This window comes from Larus michahellis, chromosome 3 (assembly GCF_964199755.1).
Source record: "Larus michahellis chromosome 3, bLarMic1.1, whole genome shotgun sequence".
Taxonomy (NCBI): Eukaryota; Metazoa; Chordata; class Aves; order Charadriiformes; family Laridae; genus Larus; species Larus michahellis.
Window position 1 is genome coordinate 51,076,802 of NC_133898.1, and position 25,424 is coordinate 51,102,225.

Here is a 25,424-nt window from a genome sequence, read left to right on the forward strand (position 1 = left end):
TGACTCTGGGCCATACAAATGGCCACGCAAACAGAGCTGCTGTGATTCATCCCTTGTGAAAATGATCAGAAAGGGGGAAAGTGGTGAGTGTGGTTTGACAGAAAGCAAGAGGGAAAGCAAGAGAAATAGGGAAGCTAAAAGAGGAAAAGAGGGAGAAATGGAAAGAAATGAAGATAAGTGGTAAGAGGGAAAGCAACCACTGAAGGGAAATAACAAAGAGACTAAGGGGGGAAAAGTGTCTGAGAGAAGAGATCAAGCAGAGGGAAGTCAAAAGCAGACAAGTGAGGAGCCTGAGCATCATGTGGAGAAGCCCTTGTCCCCAAACCCTGACAAAGGAGCAGCTGCTGCCTGTGGCACAGGAGTCACTGGCTCAGTCACCCCGGGGGCCAGAGGGATCCCTGTGTGCAGGACACTGCCGCTTGCTCCCTCTGGGCCACTCCTGCGACAGCCCCTTCTGCCATTCCTGTCAACAGCAGAAATGTAGCATTTGGGAGGCAGCAGCCAGCGAATGAAATAGTCTTTTCCTCATGACAAACACACAGCACTGTTTCATGGACACGGGGCAGGGTTTCTGGTGTGTGGTACCAGCAGGAGGAATTTTTTAGTTTTCTGTTTTCATCCTCTTTTAGATGTGAAAAAGTTGGCAAATTATTGAGGGCTTTTTCCTTGCTCTGCTGCCAAAATTATCACAGCATGACCAAGGCAAGGTGAGCACAGAGAAGCCTCCAAACACATTCTGTGGCTGCTGGGAATCTCTGGAAACACTTTTGGTTTAATTGTTAAAAGTCTTTTGTACCTACCATGTACTTGGAAAGTTATACATATGTTACGCAACTCCAGTGATTAAAAATCACTTACTAGTTCATAACAGTAAGTATACAGCTCACTGGCGAAGTTAAATATGGTTAATAAGAAAGAATGTGGGAGACATTAGCCAGTGTAATTGCTTTAATAGAGTCTATTATCTTTAATGGAGCTTTTACAAATACACACACAGAAGATATCAAATTAGAAATAGAACTCTAGTGGAGCTAAGCCACAACGTAACTATTAAGACCATTGATAAAAGGACTGCACTTGCAGCTGGATTACGACGTACTGAAAAACATAGTGAGATGCATTTTCTCTTTGAGAAACCTTCCTGATCACCATTTAAGAGTGTGAGGAAGTGTTGCCTGAAGGGTGAGCCAGCACATCTGGGATGCGAGCATCCAGACTGCGGTCGCATGGTGCTGCAGCATAACGTGCCGCAGAGCTACAATGAGAGGCTGAGGGAGGGAGAGAGGAAATTCTCACAATTGCCTACTTCCCCGTGTCACATTAAGCGACTCAGTGATCACAGGCCACAACTGAATTACAGGAGTGAGTCACAGAGTTCAAAACAAGAGCATCCACTAATTGTTTCATGGAAGAGGCTCGGGGAAGTCTGAAGAAGGATTTTGTAGGATATTCTTTTACTCATTGTGATCTCTGTAGTCTTGTAGTCTTTTGTAGTAAAGCCAGCCATTCTGATCTGAGAGTTTATTTTACGACTCATAGCCCAGGGAGGGTTGTGTTCCAGGGCAGGGTATCCCTCATGGACAACAGTTTTCTGCAGTGAGTCTTGGAATAGCTTTAAAGCTGTCCAGAAGGAGCTCTTAGACACCACCTGATGGCAAAAGGGAGGAGGGGATAAACGGCCTCATTCCCAGTCTAGTTGTCCCATCAGCTCTGTGTTTTGGTCAGTTTGGTTAAGATTCATCCACCCACATTTCAGGCGTTCAAGGTGAGAAGATGATACTGTAACTACTATTTGACAAATAACTCTGCCCCCAAGCCCCTGGACTCCATGGTGTGTGGATGAGAAGTCCCAATGATCAGCCCCTGAGCCTTGTTTAGGTGCTGTAGAGCTGGATACAAGATGGGGAAGAGCTCCTGGCTTCTGCTGGAGGTTTGCTTTATGGGTGCTGGATGTTCCACCCTGGTTGATGAATGGGAATGAACGGGGCTCTGGGAGGCATGTGGACCCAGGGCCCTGCTTTGCCCCTGTATCCGTATCCTAAGTGCATAGTGGAGCCTCGGCTCCCTTTCCCTTGCATGAGGACAATGTGTCGGTGCTCCTGTGATGCCGATACAGCCTGGTCATGGGCCCTAAGGATGTACACGAGAGGGATTAATGCAGTCATAGCCACAGGGGTTGCACAAGCATCTGAGGACACGCTGCAGGTTAGAAGGAGGGGAGAAAAGGCATTCTTCCACCGACAGCTCACTCCAGTGAGGGGGTTAGTGAAGATGGGGATGGCTTATGCAGTGCTTATTGACAAAGGGTTACAAGCAGACTGGAACTTTATGGTTGTGGGACTGTGCTTCCCTCCCCATTACTGACCACCACCGCCAGGAAGCTGCTGCATTTGAGTCACATGCAACCCACCTGCTTTTATGGTGCTTATTTCCTTGATTTCTTTGGCCTATGTTTTAGACAGAGAATCGGTTTGTTACTCCTTCTGGGTAACTCAGCTCCTCCAGAAATGCTCTAACCCCTGATTTCCCTGATTTGTGTCTTGCCCCTCTCCCACAGCTTCACTTCTACGTGTACTCCAGGTTATTGGGATCCAATTTCCAGGATCCAGGAATACAGAAAGTCCAGGATCCAACATACAGTAGTGGTATAGAAACCTCTTTGCCAAAAATTCATCCTAGTACACCCTGGGTTACCGTGTACTCATTCCTCAAGGTAATTTAGATTCTTGGTCTCCAGTTGCTGTCCTGTTGGTAGCCCTGAGCTTTTTCTTCCTCCTTTTCCTTCTGTCCTATGAGGCATGAAGTCTCCTCTCATTCTTGCCACCAGCTTTCTGCTTCTGTTTCCGTAAACCTGCCTAAGACAGGAACAGATCACAGCCTACCTACCGGACTGTTGTTTTCTGAGCTAAGGCTTATTCAGTGTTTCAGTAGGCTTCCTTGCAAATCAAAGATAACCAAAGCTCAGTGACTCATTTGTCTCTTCAAATTTCATTCCCAACCTGGAGATAAAAACATCACCAGAGAAAGCAGATGACTCAAAATGGGATTTACAGTTTGATAGAGAAAAGACCTGTGAAGGCAGACTCACTTGGAAGAAACTCAGTTGGCTGGTTCACAGGCAGGCAGGAAAGACGTTATGCAGATTCAGTGGTTTCTTCCCATTGAGATTATATGGGCATGAAAGATTTAATGACCTAATTAATCTAATCTCATCTAATCTCATCCTTGCTCTTTTCTGAATGAAGAAATTAAACAGTGGCTGCTTCTGGACCTGTCCTCCTCTCAGGTCTCACTTGTGGGGAAAAACCACTGCTCTTGGCAGGAGCTGGGCTCATTTACATTTTTCTTCTATCTGAATTTGTATAAAAAATGAAGACAAACTTTTTTCTATTGCCAAAAATGTGGAAAATTTAGCAGGCTGGGAAAGTGAACAAAAATTAGAAAATCTTCCCAAAAAATTGAAATTTTCCACGTTTTACACTTGGATTTAATCCAAAATCCATTTGGAGTAAAAATACTTGCCAAACCCTTATCAGAAAGGCGAGAGTTAGCAAAGAGATTTGCCAGGATTCAGAAGGAGCCCAAGTTAGTGAAATATTATCACGTTTGGGAACCATTTACTAGGATAGTAACACTTATGGTCTTATATTTAAAACAACAGCTTGGTCTCAGCTGCCTAAAAAACCTCATTGCATTACTGCCAAGTCATTAGCTTACAAAGCTCCAGGCCCTGTCTACACACAACCCTGCCATCAGTTTAACTAAAATCACTATTTAATCCATTTAGAGCAATCAGCACAACCCTTTTTTTTTGGGTAACCAAATTAACCTAAATCAATACAAGCCTGTTACGAACAGAGACAAACAATTTAAGGACATCAACATCAAAACCTGTGTTAGCTCAAACGGTGCGAGTTTTGTGGCGAGGCGAGAGCTCAGGTAGGTCGAGCCCTGGGCATGCTGTGATGGTCCTATTTGTGCCATAGAGCTGTGCCTGAAGCGCATCCAGCAGTAGTTTTGTGTTGAGGTGCCCAAGTGGTCTCTCTTGTGCAGTGCTCCATGCATAGTCTGGATCCCCACTGCTTTTCGAGGCTGTGCCCTGCTGTCTTTAAGGAGCTGTGGCCACCTTCACCCTGTCCTTTTCCCAGCCCCGAGCCCTGCGTGAGGAACCCAAGCAGTTTGCTCAGGGAGGTTGAGGTGAAAGGTATAAGACATAGCTGGCTCTGGTAGAAAGCACTTGGCTTTGATGACCTGGGAAACCTTGTTTAAATTCTATTCTCCTGTGCTGAAACACATGAGAGCGTAAATCTGGCTGCAGCAGTTTATGCCAACATTCTCCCTCCCCATGTCTGTGGCTGCCTTCGCACCCAGGAGACCTTCTCCATCCCTCTTCTGGGAAGAAGGGGGAAAACACCAGCAGCAGCAGCAGCAGCAGCTGGCCCAGAGCGCAGGCTGTTGTCCCCTGGGTGTGCAAGGTCTTTGGGCAAGGGGTTCCCCAGGTCTCCACCGCTGCTCAAGGCACGAGCTCCTGGTGCTTGCTCCAAGCCTGGCTATGGCCAGCTGCAGTTGATGGCGTCTGATTCTTGTCTTGGCAGAGACAGTGAATGGTTGCTCCATATCCACCTTGTTTACGGCACACATAACTGCAGACCTCTATTATACCCTCCCTAACACCATTTTTTCCAGGCTGAGCCTACTGGACTTCCACAGTTTCCTTTCACAGAGAAACTGTTCCCTATCTCTAGTCACCCTTTCTGCCCTCTCTGGACCTTTTCCAGTTCTGCTATATCCTTTTTGAGATGAGGGATGAGATTCACACTCAAAAGCAGGTAACTCAGGGATTCATATAGTGACATTTATATAGCATATCCTTGTCTTTTTCCTAGTCCTTTCTTAATACTTACAAACATTTGACTGGCTTCTTTTTCTTGCTGACAAGCACTAAGTTGATATTTTCATGGAAGAAATCCCAACATTTGGCTCTTGAAGGGGGGACCCAGAGATTATTTTTCCTTATGTGTATCACTTCACATCCACCTACACGCAGCCTGTTTCCCCATCCTGTCACTCTACAGACTCATAAAGCTCTTCGGTATTTTTTCAGTCAGCTGTTGTCTTTACTACAGTGGATTACACATCGTGAGCAAACTCTTTCACCTCGCCTCCTTCTCCATGTCTTTACAGGTATGTTCCGTGTGCGTGCACAGGACAGGGGGGAGGGAAGTGTGCAGGAAATAAGGCAAAAATGCAAGTATGTACCCACTACCAGTTATTCGTTTTTCAGGTGCTGCATCAGCAAACCCCTGTGGTAATACCCTACAGCAAAACGCGATTCCCAAAAGCAAAGGGGACCAGAATCAAAAAAGAAGCAGGGCCACAGATGGGCCAGGGAAAGGCTGCCGAGGTGCAGAGACACCTTTGTAGGTGCCTGTCTCAAGGTTTTCCTGCTGCCCAGAGGGAGCATGGGCTTCAGCTCAGAGCTCCTGATGACTTCAGGGAGAGCTTTGACCCGAGGCAGAACTGCACGATGTAGCTGACATTTCAGCAGATGAGGGATGCCATTAACTTCCCTGCCAGAGGTAGGGATTTCAAAGCGGTTTTACTGAAGCCATCACCTGGAGTCTCACCTGAGTTTATCCAAGAGACTGAGAGGACTCCAACTCTCTCCTTCCTTTATACAGAGTGCAAGTTGTGTTGTATACATTCAGAGGTTAATATGAAATATCAGTCTTTGTTAATCTGTGGTGGAAAAAGACGGAAATCCCTCCAAAACCTGTGATCTTCCACAGGCAAAGGAACTGCTCTAAAACAAACTAGCATCTCCTTCCTCCTGTGGCTGTAATCCAGAAAGCAGTTTACATGAATGGGCTATCTGGCCCCCTGCTAAGCTACGAAAAGCCAAAAGATGCTCAGATACGGCTGTGACAATATAACGTAAAACAGGGCTAATTCTGTATCGCAGAGTGCCTGGGTAGCAATAGATGACTGCAGCCACCTGCCCAGATGCACCAGCCTTGCCCCATCGTTTCTTGCCCACCACCCTGGAGATGGGTGTAAGAACAGGAGATCTGGGCTGTTCAACGGCTTCCAGTCCCAGGGTAGGTGTGCTGTGGAAGGTACTCGGTAATGAATGGGCTCTGTAGGAGAAGGGGCCTCAAATTACCCTTGAATGACCTTTAGAAGAATAAATAAGACTCCATGGTGACAGTGCCACCATTTCTAAGTCTATCGATGCAATTCTATAAGTGACTGGTATCGGTGCCTTTCCACTGGGGCAATCTAAGTAGCAGCTCAAGCCGCATTATCCCCTTTAAAAGTGTGGTGTTTCACCACCCCTCTGCTGTGGCACCTGCCAGATCTCTCCCAACGCCGGGCAGCCCTGAGCAGCACAGGGCGAGGGAGAGCTGCCGGGGACGGGACAACCAGGGGGACCGACTCACCTTCAGCATCAACTGGGCAACATCCCGGGCCTTAAACGCCAGCCTCAGCCCCACGCTCTTCACAGAGCGCAGCACAGCCGCTTCCTTTATGCTACAGACGCAAAGTCTCGTGGGTTTGAAGGCCCTTGTGCTTTCTACCTGAGGGTTTTCTGTGGCAGCCACAGTCACAGCAGGGAAGTACCTGGGCACATTCACACATGTGGAGGCATTTGATTTTATACTGGCAGTTCAACAGCTACAAAAGGCTTGCATTTTCTTGTACGGATAGCGTGATTATAATATAAATTAAGGGATTTAGGGCTCAAGTCTATGAATCCTTATTAGCACTAGTACTCCTTAAATGTAATAGTTCAAATAAGAGGATCTGTATAATTCACAACTCTGCAAGAACACGTCTAGTCAAAGTTTCTCATGGTTCTTTATTTATTTGTCTTCAAAACACTCTACACACATATGACGAGCTATAAAATAAACATAATGCTGTTCCTTGCTATTCCCAAAATTTCAAATAGAAGACGCTGAGTATAATTTATTACTATCAGAGGCCTACCTAAGTCTAAAAATAAAGCTTACACCGCACCACTAATTGTCTTTATAAGAACTTAAAGAGAAAACAACAAATGACTTGTAACTCAACCCCCCCCCCCCCAAAGTTTGATTTGCTTATTTCTAGAGCTGGACACTAGATGGCAGAACAAATATACATTCTCTAATAATTGACAACATATCCTTTTAGTAAGAAGGCAGGCCCAGAGAATTTAAAGTATAGCATATACCTAAAATAACTTGAAAGCTTATAGCTGCCCTACTTTTCCTGGTCAGTTCCTGTAGAGCACAGGCCCTGTTAAGGTTGGGCCTAAACCTTTTATGTTCTTTACAATAAGCGTTAAGATTTAGTCACAAACTCAGGCCTTTCGCCACAGATGCCCATGGCTCCCCTTTCCCCACACAACACCTTTTTAAAGTAGGACCCAGGCAAACTCTACCCCAACATTTAATAGGGGATAAAAGTGTTTATAGAGAGGTAAGAATCTCAAATGAGCCCAAGTGATTTAGGGACATCGGTGTAGCTGCAAGTTGGTAGGACACTGCACAGGTGGCTCAAACTGAGAAATAAGAATCTAAATTATTTGCTACTTATTGCTTTGCTCCTGTGAAGCAACATTTCCTCAACAGCGTATCAACTGGGAGACACCGGGGGAAAAGGCCGAGCTGAAAAGGCTGGGGAAAAAAAAGAAAAAAAGATTTGTGAAGAAGGCAAAGGAAGCGGTTTGCACCACGAGGTGTCGGCAGGCAGCCGGGCCCGAGCAGGGGGAGCCCCGGCGGTGGGAAGCCAGGCTGGAAGTTGGAAGAGCCGAGCCCCACTCCAGACTCCTGACTGGTTGGCTGTATCGCCTTGCACCACCTCACCGTGCTCACTTTCCCTCACAGCCCCGTCCGTCGCCTGCCCCGTTAGGTGTGAGGTACGCAAAGCAAAACACGCCTACCAACTGCTGCGAGGAGAGAGACAACCCCCTCCCCCTCCTGAGGTGAGGCTGCCCGCGCTAAGCAATTCCCATAACGTCGGAACACCCAGGACTCTCTATCCAAGTGCGTCCTTCACCCATCTGGTTCCTGTCCCCAAGCGTGCAAAAGCTCATTTGAACAAAACCCGGGCTGTTTCCAGTCCACTTAAGCGTCGTCAGTTCTGTCGGCTCTTCTTGCTGAATCCGTCAGAGGAGGGGACATCGAGGAAGAATTGAATGGAAGTGGTAGGACCCTTCCGGTTTAAGAGACCTGCAAGCCTGCAGGAAAGCACAGGGCTGTGGGAGAAGTGCCCAAAGATAGATGACGTCCCATGAAACCTGCACTGCACCAGTAGCCAAAAATCAGTTTATGACAGGCTCAAGAAGTCATCTGACCTGTTGTGGCAGTGGCGGAACAGATCCTATACAACAGCTTCTTTCTTTGTGAGGAGCAAACATCTGCATGGCATGAAAAGAACACTACTAATAAGGAAAAAAAAAAAAAAAAAGAGGATGAACCCACATGTCACTGGTCTGCAAAATCCAATAGTGAAGGCTCAGAGTTCAACCCCCCCCCGGGTGGCCGGAGGGACACAGAGCCAGCCTGCCGGGTCTGTGGGAGGAGCTGAGAAAGGACGCATCACATCACTTTTGGCCAGCATTCAGGGAGGCACCGACTGGCTCCAGAAGAAGTCATAGGCAAGTCTCTTCTGCTACATTCTGAAAACAGGCCTTTCAAAGAGATAATGGGTCAGGTAAAAAGATGTAGAGTTGGTGGGAAATAATACTCTTGAAAAATAACCTTCCTCAGAACTGGAGAAGAAACCTTTTTCATGTTTCTAGGCAATTTACCTTGGCTCGTGATGATTGCAAACCTCAGAATAACTCAGGTTTGCTCACCTGCGAAAGCAACACGAGATTTGCCCACCCACCCATCCTGACACAGGGCACCATGGCTGCCGTAGGACATACGCGCCAGGCCTGACCCAAGTGCGGGAGTAGCAGATCTCTCCCCTCACAGCCAGAGCACCGCTTCCAAATTTGAGACAAATTTGACAAACCTACCTAAGAAACCTACCGATTCCTCTTCCTGCATGGAGAGATTTTACCCCAGGATTCCAGCTAAACATGGAAAGGACCGAACCATGGGATGGACATGGGCAATGGCTCAAAGGAACTGTTTACAGCCTAAGAAAGGATAATTAAAGAAAGGGAAGAAACAGAGAGGGGGTTGAAGCGGCAAGGACAGTGAAACGGACACGTAAACAGCACACAGTGGTCACCGTAAGCATTCCTTTATGTTAAAAAGTATATCTAACCGTGTCTCTAACAGCTGCAAATGGTGGTAGTTCACACATCAAGGTTCGTGGCTACCGATACGGGAGCAAAGGGAACGTGCATGGAAGCTGGGTGGTGTGGGAAGTAAGAGCTTGTTGTTGACTTGTGACAGCACGGCTGGAAGCCTGCAAGCCCTGCTCAGTCCAGGACCCGCAGGTTCTCAGCTGCTCAGAAAATCAAGTTCCCCTTATTTTATGACGCAAGGATAGAGAGATGCTTTGGGGACCTTGTGGCCATTTTAAATTCAGTTCTTACGGTCAACTCCAAGCCTCTTTTATAGCTGAGTCACCTGGTTTCAAAGTGTTGTTTCCAACTTCTTGCAGTGCTGTCTTCCTGTCCCATGTCCTCCCCAGTCCCACCCCACTCGCATGTGCCCCCGCTGTCCTGCAGCCCAGCCTGCTCTTCCTCCACGCTGTCCCACTCCTTGCCACTCTTCCCCCCTTTGTCTCTACCTCACTTCCTTCCATTTTGCCTCTCCTCTGCCTTCGCTCTTCCCAACTAACCCTTTACTGTCACACTCCAGACTTTCTGAAGGTTTGACAAGTTTCTTTTCTGAAATGGGAAGTGGTAAACCAACCTACTACCACACACAGTCTTCTGGTAGAAATCCTGTCCTCCCCCTGTCACTTCATCCCCCTCCCCCCGTCTACCATCTTCCTTTTGTTTGTCTTGGCTACGCTTTTGCCTACTCTTAAGTTGTGAGCTCTTTGAGGGCAGTGCCAGAATCCAGTCCATAGAATTCCATAAGCACCTAGTATTACCTATATACTATAAAAGGTCCTATTTTATTTTTTTTGCTTTTGATTTTCAATAAACTCACTGAAAATCCAAGTAAGCAGGACTCTAAGTAGACAGACATACGTGTCCTGTCAACAGGAAGTTTCTCTTGCATAACTTCTCTGGCAGTTCTGGAAAGCTAAATGCGGTTGGGTTTATTTTCCTCGCAGCAAATTAATAGTCAGGACAAAAGTGAACCCATAAAGAAAAATCATTTCTGAGAAATGAGATTCTAGAAAGGCAGATGATTTTTAGCACGCAGAGCTGCCCTCGCGAAACATCTGCTATGACGTGGCCCTGGTCTGGCCGTAGACCAAGCATATCAATAGCTCCACAGAGTAATGGGATAAGAAATGGGAAAAATGCCATTGCTTGTTTAGCAGCTTGTTTTGCTGATAAATGTCTGTCACTTTTCAAATAGCTACAGTGTAATTGTTTTTTGGGGAAAATATTTCCTTGAGCAGGAGGTTTGCAGGCCATTAGCTATTTCCCATCTGTGCTGGTGTTTTAATACACCACACATACACTTTGCTCCCTGTTCGAAATTATTCACAGCTTTTGATGACGGGCAGGCAGCCTGAAGCTTAGAAATCACGTCTGTCATTAAAGAGTTTTCTCTTGCCTTACTGAAAATTTAAATCTCAAAATCAAATACGTATTTTTTGAAAGAACCTCTACGTATAAAGATTGCTAGAAAAAAGTACTCGGTTTGGACATCTGTAATTTTAAAACAATGAATGACTGCACAAAAGCAGTAGCTGTTTGACTAAAGCGGTGGCCACTGTGTGCTCGCTCCATGGCTAGAGGCAGAACGTCACTCGGCCAAGCGCTGCCACGTGCTGGAGTTCATCTCATCCCTTTTCAAATTGTGCCATGAAAATTTTTAAACTCTGCCTGATAGCTGCTAGGACAGACAAGGGACAGACCTCTGTTTGACATCACACAATACCTCTAGCAGCTATCCGCTTTCGCTTCACACACACACACTCAATGTGCAATTACTTGCAGTAAATTTAGCTGTGCCGAAAGACACAGAACTATACTCTTACCTGCATCAACTGAAATACTAGATGCATACATTTCGGGGGTGGGGGAAACACAAACAAAAAAAAACAGAAAACAAAACCATTCCTTATTAATAAAGTATCCTTCTCCTTTTTTTCCCCCCTCCTCCCATCAGAAAAAAAAAAGCAGAGACAAAACAAGGAGCGATACAAAAATGGGGCTACTGTTGCAGATTTAGTCCAGTGATAAACCTGTTTTGTCATCTGAATCCTTTGCTTTTTTCTTTTTTTTTTTTTTTTTTTTTTAATTCAAGAGGATCACATGAAGTTTCTATACTAACTAGTTTTCAGACTTCACAGAATAAAGTTAGGGAGAAAAAGAAAAGATTGAGCAGCCTGGTCTAGTGGGAGGTGTCCCTGCCCGTGGCAGGGGGTTGGAACTAGATGATCTTTAAGGTCCCTTCCAACCCAAACCATTCTGTGATCCTTTGATACTAAGAATTAGCAAGTGCATCCCCTCAAAGTATAAGAATAAAGTGAAATTTCCAAGTCAAGTCCTGCACAGTGGGAAACTCGCACTGTTATCTACCGCTGGGACCAACAGGCAAAAGGACCAACGTACAGGCAGTGACTGCTTTTCAGAATTTATTGTAAAAAATAGTATTAAACAATAGGAAAAAAGCCACTCCTTTTTCAATCCACCACATACTGCTTTATGTGGAAACAATGGCAAAATGTGACAGAAATGTATTTACCCATTCCTATCCATATATCAGATAATCCCAGCTACTCAGGACATGCTCATGGGAAAAATATTGGCAGTATCACAGCATATGGAAGTGGAAATAAAAAACATGCAGAATTTTCAATTGCAGTTGGGAGGCCTATTTCCTGGAGTCTAAAGATCATGTTGTTTTATCTGTTTTCCTTTAGCATAATGTACATTATCAGACTTTCATAACTTCAGACACCGGCAGAAAGCCCTGATTTTTTGCCAATGGTGACATACCCACCTCAAAGATAAATGTGGAAGTCGGAATGTCTGCCTTATTTCTGTTTGCAATTTCCTTTCCATAGGAACACGCACATAATACAGTTCCTGCTAACAGATATTTAAAGCTTGGCTAGCCCTTTTTCACTTATACCAGTTCAACCCCACTGGAGGTCCTCAGGGCAGCACAAACAATGGAGAACAGACTTCCAACACCACACGGCATTTACTTTGGCCAAAAACTGCTTGTCCTAACACCAAATTATTCACGTTAAACATACTTGGTAGGTCTTCTGCTTTTGTCTACAAACAGAAAGATGTCAGATTCTGCATCAAACTGTATTACACAAAACGTAAACCAATACATTCCACAGTTGTTTGGTTTTTTGTGGATTTTCTAGCTCGTATCAAAACTGTGAAGTACCAGTGTTAACGTGAACAGAACTCAATTTAAACAGAACCCCAAAATGAGTGCACAGTAGTATTTACCTGGTGCAATCACCTCCATTATCAATTGGTGAAAAGTTGATTTGGCTTTAGTTTCATGCTCAAAAGCATTAATCAGAGAAAACTTAAGTTGCATGGCACCTTTGAGACCAACTCAGTTTCAAGTCAAGGGATGAACTTACACGTACACAGGTGCATTGTTTTAGATATGACATGAGTATAGAACCCAAATACTCACAAAACAGGGGTCAGCAGAAACCTACGGGATAATGCTAAATAACAGTACCCAACCATTTTGTTTTTCAACCGCTGCTGTGCTTGCTGAAAACCGATAATAGCAACCACAACAGTTTGAGGTGACTCGCACAACTGAGAGTCACTGCTGTAGAGCGCAGTGGAAATGATGGTCATTCTGTAAGAAGATACAATGGAGCAATACAGGAAATTCCATACCGAGAGGACAAAGTCAAACATTTGTTCTCTTGCACATCATAAAAAGTATTTTTGGTTACAAATTACCACTGCAAACAATCTTCTCATAGATAAAACTAAAAACGTCTCTACCTAAAAAGCTTCGAGAAGGGTCAAAATCCCATAAACCATAACTAAAAAGCTTTCTCTAAGTCCTCTTCCCTTCTGAGTTGCGACAGTCTCCTTATTTTAAGAAAGACCCTCCTCTTGGTCGATCAATTCCGTTTTGGTGGAGAACACATCAGCCAACATGTGCTTTGGGATTTCAGATCCCCGAACTTTTAAAGTGTAGCAGGCATTCTCTACTTTTGCCAGACTCTGTTTCAAGGTATACAGCTTCTTAGATACTTCGTAAGGTCCAGTGTTGCCAATGAAAGTAAAACCATCGTAAATCTGACGTAAGAACTGGCTCAGTTCAAAAGGCGTGTCTATGTCACCATTTCCAACACTGCTGATGCACAGCCGCATCAGCTCTCCGGTTAGATCAGCCACTCCCAGCAGGTAATCTACAGGTGTTACCTTCAGGCTCCAAGTGTGCAGTTGTTTATCATTGCAATTGGAGGTCTGGGGACAGAACAGAACAAAGTCCAGTACAAGCAACTATGAAGAAGCAGTCTATAATGATTCAAATACACGCTAACTTATCTAACATAACTGGTAATTAAAAACAGTCTGGAAAATTAAATTGCATGGCACTTCCACACAGTCTGATTTCAGAACTACTAATTTCCTTCCAGCATACCAGGAGGTATGAAAGCATCATTTCCACTTGAGATGTGATTTCCATTCTAGCAAGCACAATAAACATAGCCTGCTTCTACCATCTCTATTTGAAACACAGTTATAACATCTTTGTACCAACATTCATTTGCTGTTGGGTTGGGGTTTTTTTGGCTGACAAATCTCAGTCTAATAGATTTAAATTTTCCCTAAACGGTCCGTCCAAAGCTACCAAAACAATCAAGAATCAAAGAGTCTGCATTATGAAAACAAATCATATCATTTTGTAATTGTATCTTGAATTGCAAAATATATTTTCTACAAGAAGCTGATACAGTTCTCAGATCCATTTTATAGCAACTGAGCTTATTAAAATAACTAAAAAAATACTTCATGAAGAAAACTCATCACAAAGTTTCAAATTTGCTCCTATATCCAAGTTTCCAATATTTCTTATTGCCAAAATATCGGTAACTTGGGAGACAACACAGGTTTCTTTCTGTTCCCTTAACACAGTATCCACCCAAATTCGCCTATCTGGCCATAGGCGTGCAACAACTTCACAATCTGTTAAAACAAGTGTGCCACAATGGATTTGCCTCCAGTAAGAACAAATGAACTTAAGCTAAAAACTTGGCTTGTTTGCAAATATCTTACCAAGAGAATGAAGAAAGAATAAGTAGTGCTTTACAGACGAATTCTCAAGAGAGGCAGACTCAGGAATTCATCTAAAGCAGCAGTGCTGTGGATTTATGTCCCTTGCACGTGCACTGCATGTACATTTCTGTACGTTACTACACAATTGCCTTTTGTCTCCTGTAAACAATCAAACTGTAACCAATTTACTGTTGGTGGCAGTAGTTTGTCCCTGTGCAAAAAGTTCTATTTAGGGCAGGGCAGGAGTACGGGAAGTCTGGGAACAGGAGGTAGGGTATTAGGGCTAAGGCTGATGGGACACAAGCTTGTCCTCTGAGGGCAGGCATCAAGATCAACTCCAGGAAAGTATCAAATGACCAAGCTAAGACATATGCAGTACATTTTAACAGAAGCTGAATACAGTGCCTCCTGGGACTAGTTCGGTAAGGTTTCATTCATGGCGCTCATCCTGCCTTTCACTTGTTTGTCTCACCCAACTTTTGGTACATCACTATACACCAGTAGAACTCACAGGCTGTCCCAGCCATTAAAAATCCCTCCCCTACAGTTGTTTGCTAGTATTTCTCTATCCTGGATCTTTCCCGCTACCAAAAGGAGTTCAGTTTGCTCTGAATAAAAAGGATGTGAAATTTATAAACTTGTATCCCATGGATTTAGTTTATTACTTGTGAGAATAAAAAGCATGTTTTTAACAAGTGAGTTAAAGCCCACATGTATATCTAATACCGTTCCACAAACTGGCCTTATTTAATCAGATGCCAAAAACGTGACTAAGCCTACTCATTGCATTTCCATCTCAGAAAGATGTTTGCCACATGAGAAAAGAAAAACTTTTACCGTGTTTGTTGTTTCTTCTCTGTCTTCAGCTGTAAATATTAGTTGTTTGTTGATCTCTTCAACACTAATCAAAGATCGTGTTTTGATAAAATACTGAAATGAGACTGCCTCAACATATTCTTGTAGTCCTGCAAAAACAGCAGAAGAATTAAGCTAATGACTCAAATTCTCCAGCAATGATCCATGCTCACAATTATTTATATTTTTTAAAACCTTTTAAGTTAGACTATTTTAAGGTTACTAGCAAAAAAAGAAAACTAAGACAATCTAGAAATAGCACTGAAACCTAATTTAATAGATCACGCTTCTGAAGTATGAAAACCAGAACAAGAACACAGCAGATAAACATTTTCAAGTTTTTACTCCAACTGCATTCTTCATTCAGAACCTTCTGTAATATCAGTATAAAGCATCACGTTACTCTCAGAAACATTCTGAACAGCAGCTCCCCATAATGTCCCTCAGGGTTCTGTGCTGGGACCAGCACTGTTTAACATCTTCATCAACACCACAGACAGTGGGATCGAGTGCACCCTCAGCAAGTTTGCAGACAACACCAAGCCGAGTGGTGTGGTTGACACACCCGAGGGACCAGGATGCCATCCAGAGGAACCTGGACAGGCTTGAGATGTTGGCTCATGTGAACCTCATGAGGTTCAACAAGGCCACGTGCAGGGTCCTGCACTTCAGCCAGGGCAACCCCTATTATCAATACAGGCTGGGGGAGAAGGGATCGAGAGCAGCCCTGCCGAGAAGGGCTCACTTGGGGGTACTGCTGGATGAAAAGCTGGACATGATCCAACAATGTGCACTTGCAGCCCAGAAAGCCAACCGTATCCTGGGCTGCATCAAAAGAAGCATGGCCAGCAGGTGGAGGGAGGTGATTCTGCCCCTCTATCCTGCTCTTTTGAGACCCTACCTGGAGTACTGCATCCACCTCTGGAGCCCTCAGCACAGAAAAGACATGGACCTGTTGGAGTGAGTCCAAAGGAGGGCCACAAAAATGATCAGAAGGCTGGAGCACCTCTCCAATGAGGACAGGCTGAGAGAGTTGGGGTTGCTCAGCCTGGAGGAGAGAAGGCTCCGGGGGGACCTTATAACAGCTTTCCAGTACTTAAAGGGGGTTTATAAGAAAGATGGGAACAAGCATTTTAGTAGGACCTGTAGCAATAGGACGAGAGGTAATGGTTTTAAACTAAAAGAGGGTAGACTTAGACTAGATACAAGGAAGACATATTCTACGATGAAGGTGGTGAAACATTGGACCAGGTTGCCCAGATAGGGTAGATGCCCCATCCCTGGAAACATTCAAGGTCAGGTTGGATGGTGCTCTGAACAACCTGACCTGGTTGAAAATGTCCCTGCTCATTGCAGGGGGGTTGGACTAGGTGACCTTCCAACCCAAACCATTCTATGATAATGGAGCTTTTAAAATATAGCGTTTGTATTATGGAGAGTGCAGATTACTATTTCACAAGTTCACAAAGACATAGGACATAATGCAGAGAAAAAGACCACACACAAATCAAAAGCAAGGAAGGCAGCTCACCAAAAAAACCCCAAACATATCAAGAAAAAGAAGTTTCCTTTGTTTCATCTTATTAGCAACAGTAGATACTCGTTTAAAACCTAATTTCCCACTTCTCTATTTTGGGGGAACTGGTGAGCAGGCTCCTTAATATATGCAGGTTAGGTGAAATGCATGTTCAGGACAAAGCATCTGTTGTTACAAATCACTCTAGACAGAAAAAATAAAAAAATCAACCAGACAGAACTGTGATGTCCAACAAGAGGAATACACTGAACAACAGCTCTGTCCAAAAGAATTTATACTCTAAAAACAAGGCATGCAGGAAGACAAAAGGAGCTGGTGTGCTGGCAAGGAAATAAAAGATGGGATAACAAATGCAGCTTCTACCAGATTTGTACGCCATCTGCAGCCACCTGCCACAATTACCTCTCACTACCTACTTAGCAGATGGTGATTTTCTGTATGCATTATAGCAAAGGTGAGACGTAAAAAAGAGCTTGGCTGTTCAGACAGCGATTTCACAGGTTCTGTCAGTTTTTCCTTATGTGCAGAGAACAGATTTGGGGAAAGAACGTGGGAAAAGTTCATAAGCAGAAAGCTGAAGTTGGCAGCGTTGGTAGAAAAAAAAGCAGAAACAAACCTGGGACGAAAAGCCATGGCAGCACTAATCTAAAAAAAGATTTGAAGACAAAAATCAATGCACATGTATATTTGACCTACGGATGGAGAAAGTGCCAAAGGAGGATGTTAAAGGAACAGACCGTAACATGACCGAGATGGCTCTAGCAGAGCCATTCTGAGCCATTTTAAAGGGTTGGTTTCACTTCAAGAGAAGCAAAGAGGTGACACTGCTGTATCACACTGCAAAAGGGCCAGGATTAGACAATAGTTTTGCCAGTGAGTACAGTGAGAAAATGTGGCAGTAAGCAAGGGTCCCAGAAGTAGAATCCTGGTTTCATTTAGAATAATCTTAAAATCCTCAGCTGACCTCTACGGGGCCAGAACCTCAGCCTATGGAGATATGCATGAAGCAGCAAACTTAGACTTCATCTGAATCAAAGGAAAAGTCTAAATCAAAAAGAAAAGAACATAGATTTGAATAACAGATGAGGGTGGAAATACCCTTGAAAATCTAGAGGTAACCTCAAAAGAAAATTCAATTGTAGAAGGCTTTCCACATTACAATCACAGAAGCATGATGAGAGACCAGCATTTCTTCCTTTTAAATATGTATTTGCAAGGTGAGTGGAGGCAATTCATAAAGGCAATTCAGCCTGCACCCTTTATGCAGCAGCAACTAGCAACCAAACCCTTCCAGCAACCAAAGCCACACTCAGCACTGCTGTTCACAAATCAGAATGCACACAGGGAGCTATAAGGCCAATTAAATACAATAATTTCATCAACTGAATTCAGGTAAAGCGTTCTGGGCACAACTAATAGAAGAACACTAGATAAAAGCTACTCAGGATCTTCTATCACAAATAACTTCAGAAGCTGCAGAGAGGTAGATTTCATCACCCATTCTTTTCCTGACTTACCCTCTGATGTAACACAGCCAGTAATTCATTACGAAATTTTGGCTTTTTCTGTGGATAAGCTGTAAGCTACCAGATACAGCAGCACACAATACAACAACATCTGTGAGAACCTCTCTCTGAGGAGAAGACTATCACATACAAAGAATCAACTTGGCATTTTCTCAAGTTCACAGAGAGATCAAAACAGCTCTCAAACTTTTTGGTAAACTGTTTTCTCGATCAATGATAACTTCCAGTTTCAGCTCATTCCATTTTACCACTTCTCCACAAGCATTTTGTCCTTTTACAGCATAAGTGTTTGGCTCCTCTGTTCATTTATTGTTGTTTTTTTTTTCTTTTTTTTTTTTTTAATACAAGCATACTTATATGTATGTGTACATACACATATTTTTGCTTCCTCCTGCTGTCCCACCCTAGCTGACGTGGTTCCACTTTTCTCCTCACTCCTGTTTAACACCACCATGTGGATGTTGCACACATAGTCTGGTTTGTCATTTACTGTCACCTTTTCACAATTAGGGAATCTATCTCCCACTATTTACAAGTAAGCCTTAGAAAACCTCATTTAAAGTTGTTACCATTACAAATAGACTGGTAACAAATCCTGGTTACAAATACTTTGCAAAAAATATTCATATTTGCCTTTTTTTTTTTCTTTTTAAAGTCCTTCTTCCAGAAGTAGCTAAAACATGACACTTCAATGACCCAAGACCTTGAAATAAGGTGTTTCCATGTGCAGGTAGAAGGATGTTTAAACATGTTATGTTTTAGCTTAATGGTAGGACATCCGCTATTTTCAGCAAATAATCCCCAAGGTGAAAAACCCCATCCCATTTCACTACACCATCCAACAATACCTTTCCCCTTACGCTCTTGTTTTGGATTTATTCCAAAATTGGCTTATTTACGGATTGAGCTGCCAGTAATGGAACGGTTTGTAAGACTGCCTTTTACGTAAGTTTTTTTCTAGTACAGGGTCTGAAAATCCCAATTAAAAGCACTGTATTATTTCTACTAGCACTTCTTAAAATTGCAGGTGTAAGGTAACAAAATGCTTAAGTATTCTGGTATTTTATTACAATTAGTCTATATAAATAGCTTGTACTAGTGACAAATTACAGCGACCCAGTATAACAGCTTCCTTCTACATTTTGAAGATTTATTTTCTACATAAGAACTAGCAAGTTACACTGAGGGATCTTCCGAGCACATTATCTATGGAGGAGGAGATTTTGTGCCTGAAAGATTGTGCACTTTTTTGATAGCTGTATCAGCTGATATTCAAGGCATCTATCCTTATCTACATATACAAACTCTGAGAAAGAACTGCTAAGCAGTTTTTCTAAGAAACTTAATCAGGTTTCTTCAAAAAACCAAGTAATTCTAGCACTCAATCCAAGAGTCAAATGAATGGGTAAGGGGTAGGAAAAGATAATCCTACTTAAAAAACAAGTAAAGAACAGGAGTTCCTTAACTGCGGGAGTCAGGTTAGGGTAATTCCACCTGAGACGTACATGCATGCATGGAAGTTTTAACTCAGAATGACAGATTGAACAAGAGGTGAAAGTATCCTCCTAAAATTTTGTTTACTTCATTTCCTTCTTTAAATACCTGTTCAACAGTTAAAAAAATGGGTTAAAAAGGATTTCATGCCTCTCAGTTCTTAAAGTTAGCAATGCTAATGCTACCTGCCATTTTCCTAAATCATCTGCCTCTCTCCCTGTCTCTTCTCAAACTCATTTTCCTTCTATCACTTCGTCTGCTTTCTTTACTCTTTCTCTGTCTGTTTTTGGTCACAGAGCAGCCTGTGCTGATGGTTAGGACACAAGCAGTTGACAGCCCGTGTTCTCTTACCCAGCTCCCTCCCTAAACTGGGCAACCAGAAGCATAGGCCAAGAGCAGCCACTAGAAGGATGGCAGGAAAATAGACACAGCAAGTTTCTTCCAGGATCACTATATGAAGGGTGGGGCACATTATTTACAGGGCAAGTCATGTGAAACTACCCACTTGCAAATGCATTACAAAATCAAACCAGCAAAGCCATAGCTCTACCTTATTATCATATTTAGGCTGGCAAGTTACACTCTCATTATTAAAAAAAAAAAAACAAACCAAAAAAAAACCCACACAACCCAGAAAAAAAATGGAGTCATATTCTTGTGGAAATCTCAAACAGAGAAAAAACAAAGTTAAACTGGAGAGCCCTTATCACCAAGCAGAATATGGGAAGGACAGTAGAGTTAAAGAACCCGCTTCTACAAGCGTATTGATCAATGAAGGGGAGAACTGTTGAAATAAGCAAATAATTAACCAGGTACCTCAAATGAAACAAGTACAAGCAATAAATGTAAAAGCATTAATACACAAATTAAATCATTTTGCTTCAGAGTCAGTGGCCTATTAAGATGAAACTGACAATTCACACCCCAGCCTTTTCCATTTAAGTTCTCTGCAGATTTGGCAATGATTCCTTTGACTCACAGGTCTCTTTCCACGCACAAGTGATAAAAACTTAAGTAATTACAACTGAGGCTGTAAAACAATCCAACTGCTTTGTTGATTGCGAGCATGAAGTCAAAGGTTAATTTTATAACAGCACACCAAAAGAGCATAAAGCCAGCTATCCTCAGAGACAGGCGTACTCTGGACATCCTGGTGTGAAACGGCTTAAAAGAATAATTCCACTCAGGGATGGATTTTATAAAATGGGACTAACTAGCAAATACAAATAAAAGCACTAGAACAAATGTCCGTTAACAGCTTACATATTCAGCGGGGGCGGGGGGGAGCTGGGGAAATCTCTTTCTATTCACTGAGTAATACTCCAAAAGCTGAGTATGGCAGGTAGGGCTGTGAGTAGTCTTTGAGCTTTTAAGGGAATTGGTGAGAAAAAACCGACAGATAAGTCCACATCCACATAAACAAACTGCTCCATTTTATCAATCCAGTTTTGAATTACTGGAGTAATCAATACAAACACAGATGTGAATATTTGTCAGAAAGACTTATTTTAAGTAACCTTGAAGTGACTACTAATAGAATATAAATAAAGAGTGTATATTACATCCAGCAGTGATTTGTCTAAACTGGTTTACTGTCATATCAATAATTAAATTGATGTAAATTTCTCATAATAAGCCCCAAATGCTTTATTGATTAGTCAATTGTTACTTGACACATCTATGACCACCAAGAAGCTCTGTTCCCTTCTAGCTGCATGGGTTGAAGTGATGCATTTCAGATACTGAAGCATTAATATTGCTTGCACTTTGTTTAAAGTTGAATACACACCGACTTTAGGGAAAAGGTAATCCCAAGATTAGTCTGTTTTCCCAATAATTACAGAAACAAATATAGGCTCCCTATTTAATAGGCATAGGTGCCTGTGAGAGTTAAATTATTTCCCCAAACAGGCACAAAAACCCTGCAGAGAACTGCAAGAATATTTTAATTTCTCAATTCAGAGACCAGTTTAATCAAGCCTTTTTTACTGTTATTAGAAACACGTGTACATATGACAAATGCTAGTTTTTTTGCAGATGACTCATTGTGGATGAGAAAGTCACAAGCTTTCATTTTGCTCCTACTTGACCTGAGGGATGTACCATGGTTACACTTTTATAACCAAGTTTTTTTGTTCTGAAGAGTGGGTGTTTTTGTAGCACCCGATGTTCTACATGAGTTCCCCCAAAAAAAAAAAAACAAAACCCCACCAAACTATCCCTGTGACAAGCAGTCTTCCTAATTTCTTTGACTACTTCTAATTGCCTTGATAATTGATATAGAGTTTTAGAAGTCATTCAGTTAGTGGCAAATTTCACACTACTAAGAGCCTTCAGAGGAAGCGTTCAAGATACCAAAGAAAGGAAGCTCTGATTCAGCCAGGATGTTCAATGATCAAAGAAGGAAGAGCACCTAACGCAACATAGCTTCTTCGGTTCAAACCCCAGTGAAAGTTCTCCTCAAGATGATGTTGTTTCCATGCAACAGCCCCAACTCACTCGCACTTCAGAAGTACCAATGGTGTCCATTTATCCTCACAGATATAGATCTGGTGAGATGGTAAAAAGGTACGTCACCACTCACCAACCCCTGTCTCTCACCACATGACTGAAAAACAAAACCTAATCTTGATGTGCTATACTAGCTGTTTCCTGGAATGGAGTTCCTCTATGACACATTCTCCTTTGTGATTTTAAACAAACAAACAAACAAAAAGGTTCATAGCTTTTTCTTGGTCTTCTCTCATGTTCCACCTGCACTTGGTTCCTGTAAAGGCTGGAGAGCTCTGGTCTGTGAATGACTGATGTTAACAGCTGTGGGGTCGAAAAAAATTCCTGAGCCAGAGGACAAGGTCTCCTCCATTTGATGAGGAGGAGAAACTGAATTAAACTATGAAACTGAATTAAAAGACAAATAACTTCACTAGTTTCAGATTGTCATGTAAACAACTGCAGTATTTGCCATAATAGTACTGCAGGACTTTAGGACAGTTAGGTCTTAAGTTAGAACTAGGAAAGGACAATCTTTGGCCCGATCCACAGCAAGCATCTTTAAAAGATGGTATATAGCTTGTCTTACGGACTTACGCTGCTCCCAATGCCTCCTGCTGAATTTATGGCTTATGCTGAACTCAATAGCTCATTCAGGGACCAGATGATAACCAGTGCTCACACAGTACATGCCCTGTTTGGTCATGTCTGAATTCACATTAATTTTCCTAGGTGTGTTTTAAGTTTTTACGTATGGACATACAAACCCTGCAGCATACAGTAAAAAGTGAGAGGCTTTGCAGCTGCTGATTTTTCACTTTCCCTGCAAGAACACAGAAAAAAGGCATGAACCAGAAATAATCAAAGGGTAGTAAAATGCAACAAGATGAAGGTATCAAGTTTCAAATAAGCAACTTGCAGAGTGAAAAAAAAATCAGTTTGACGAAGTTTGTTGGCACACTTGGTGATGAGAGAACAACAGAGAAAGAGAGAAAGTAACAAAACAGAGAAATAAAGAAATCAACAAAATTAGGGCTGATAAATATTACCTTATTCACTGCAAATTCCATTAATATTCCAGTATAATCAGGAAACTTGGTTTCCATTTCTGGCATTTTACCTCTCACCCACAACAGCAGAGATGAACTTTAATTCTTCAGTTACATCCTGTTCCTGTGTTATTATGTTTTCCCACCATCTTGCAGAAACCTGATTGCTTCCTTTATGGATAGCTTTCCTTTCAAGCTTTAGGTGTATTCAAGTTTTTTCCTGGGTGAGACGTTTACAATTCATGATACCTTCCTCATGCAGTAAAAAGCTTTTCCTTTGTATCGCCAACCTATGGGTTAATATCCCACCTATTTTTACTACATTTTTAAACTTCCTTAAGAATAAAAAAAGTCCTACTTCTACTGTTCCAGATGCACATAATAGCCCTTTAACCTTGATACAATTTCAGAAATACATAGGTGTTTACAAATACATGTTCTTCCCATATTACGAAAGAGTTAAGAACCAAAAAAAACAGGTAACACAGAAATCATTACCCGAATAGTTCCTTTAGCTTGTGTTCTAACGTGAATCCTTCATACAATACCAAAAGAAACAATATTACTTAAATAATCAGTAATCCAAACCCGGCCTGCATGGACAGACCTCACTCATCTCCATAGCATCTCTTACAGCATCATGCCTGGTGGTCCTACATATTCTAGCACAATTAAAGTATTTTCTTTTCATCCATGCAGAAACTGACTTGGTCCAATCCAGCAATGTGGTTTGTTGCAGTATGATTACACGCCTAAAGTGACTCTAAATGGCGTAAGGCAGGAGACACAAATAAACTCCATTATACCATTCTCTCAGAACACAAATAGTGCCTGCACAAGATAAATTATGTGTTAGATTGCGTCAATGCTGAACTTTTACACAGAATTTCCCGCATCACCATCAGCAGAAGCAGTCACAGAGCAATAGTTTTGACAAGGTGCTGACACTTTACAGCCTCGTCATCTAATCCTATTGAGAGCAAGTGCAGACATGATAAAGAGCTAATGAGCTTCTCTGTGCACACCACTCCACTCACCACTGCTGCTAGCACAGGCACACAGCAAACCGAAAGGTCAGCCAACAATGCTCTAGTTGCATCTACTATCATCACTCCACGCTAGCCTACTGAAGAAGCCCCAGAAGAATTATGGGTTCCTCATTCCATATTTTGTCTTATGCACAGCTATCAGCTGTGAAGCTAATACCACACCTATACTTGCTCCTAGCAGAATCTAACGACCTCATTGTAAAAACATCGACACGTAGCTAAAACTATCACTCCAAGAGGGTTTTCAGTCAAGTTGCCCTATAGAAAATAGTTTAACATCTCAAAAGCCTTACAATTCTCTCATACGCCCTTATTGTTAAGGGAAAACAAATTGAGTAAATATTCAAATAGCTAGAAATTTCATTTAGTAAATCACATTAAAAAGGTACTCCGTTCAATCCCACACACTGCCAACCTACCATGCAATTCTCAGTTTCCCTCTGCATTATGCAAGTTTTGCATTTGTGCACAGTAGATTTAGAACACGCTTAGAATAATTGCATACATCCTAACATGTAGCAGAGCACTGCCTTTCTTGTCTTTAAGGCTCATACACATCTTTCCTGTATACTATTGATATTTTCCTTAGCATTTTGGAGTTGAATATATATATATACAAAAAAAAAAACCCCAAACACATACACACACACATATATATAAAATCCTGAAATATTTCTTCCTCCCCTTCATAAATTCATACAACCTTTTTCATCCCTTTTCTTGCACAGTGTCTCACAACAATTTTAAAGAAATAGTACACATTTCCTCACAGGATATATAAGGTATACATTGCGAAGTGGGGCAAAGGAGCAGGAATTCTATATTACAAATAGTAAAGCTTTAAAAATATCAACAAAGCAGAACATTCTAAAATAACAAATGAAGAGCTCTACATTAAAAAAAGACTTCATTATTTCAGTATCTCTTTGTTTGCTTGTTTAATCATCCCCTGGGACAATCTGTACTGTTAAGAAATGTGTAGAAAACAGTCATCAGTTTTTGTTGTTGTTCAATTAGTGCTATACTCAGTGTTTGAGCTCATGCAAGTGTCCTTTGGGGAAACGTCCTGCGTGC

The 25,424-nt window shown here is 42.3% G+C and overlaps 1 protein-coding gene across 6 annotated transcripts in view; it reads right to left on the reverse strand.

The window, feature by feature from the left end:
- Positions 1-11,696: 11,696 nt before the first annotated feature.
- TSNAX (translin associated factor X) overlaps positions 11,697-25,424 on the reverse strand; it is a 56,331-nt gene continuing 42,603 nt past the window's right edge. For all 6 annotated transcript variants that reach the window (XM_074580126.1, XM_074580128.1, XM_074580124.1 and 3 more), the window contains exons 5-6: positions 15,188-15,315; positions 11,697-13,537 (exon numbers count right to left, since the gene is read on the reverse strand). In XM_074580126.1, coding sequence (XP_074436227.1) covers positions 13,163-13,537; positions 15,188-15,315 — 503 coding nt within the window. In that variant the 3' untranslated portion in view covers positions 11,697-13,162. The remainder of the gene's footprint in view (positions 13,538-15,187; positions 15,316-25,424) is intronic.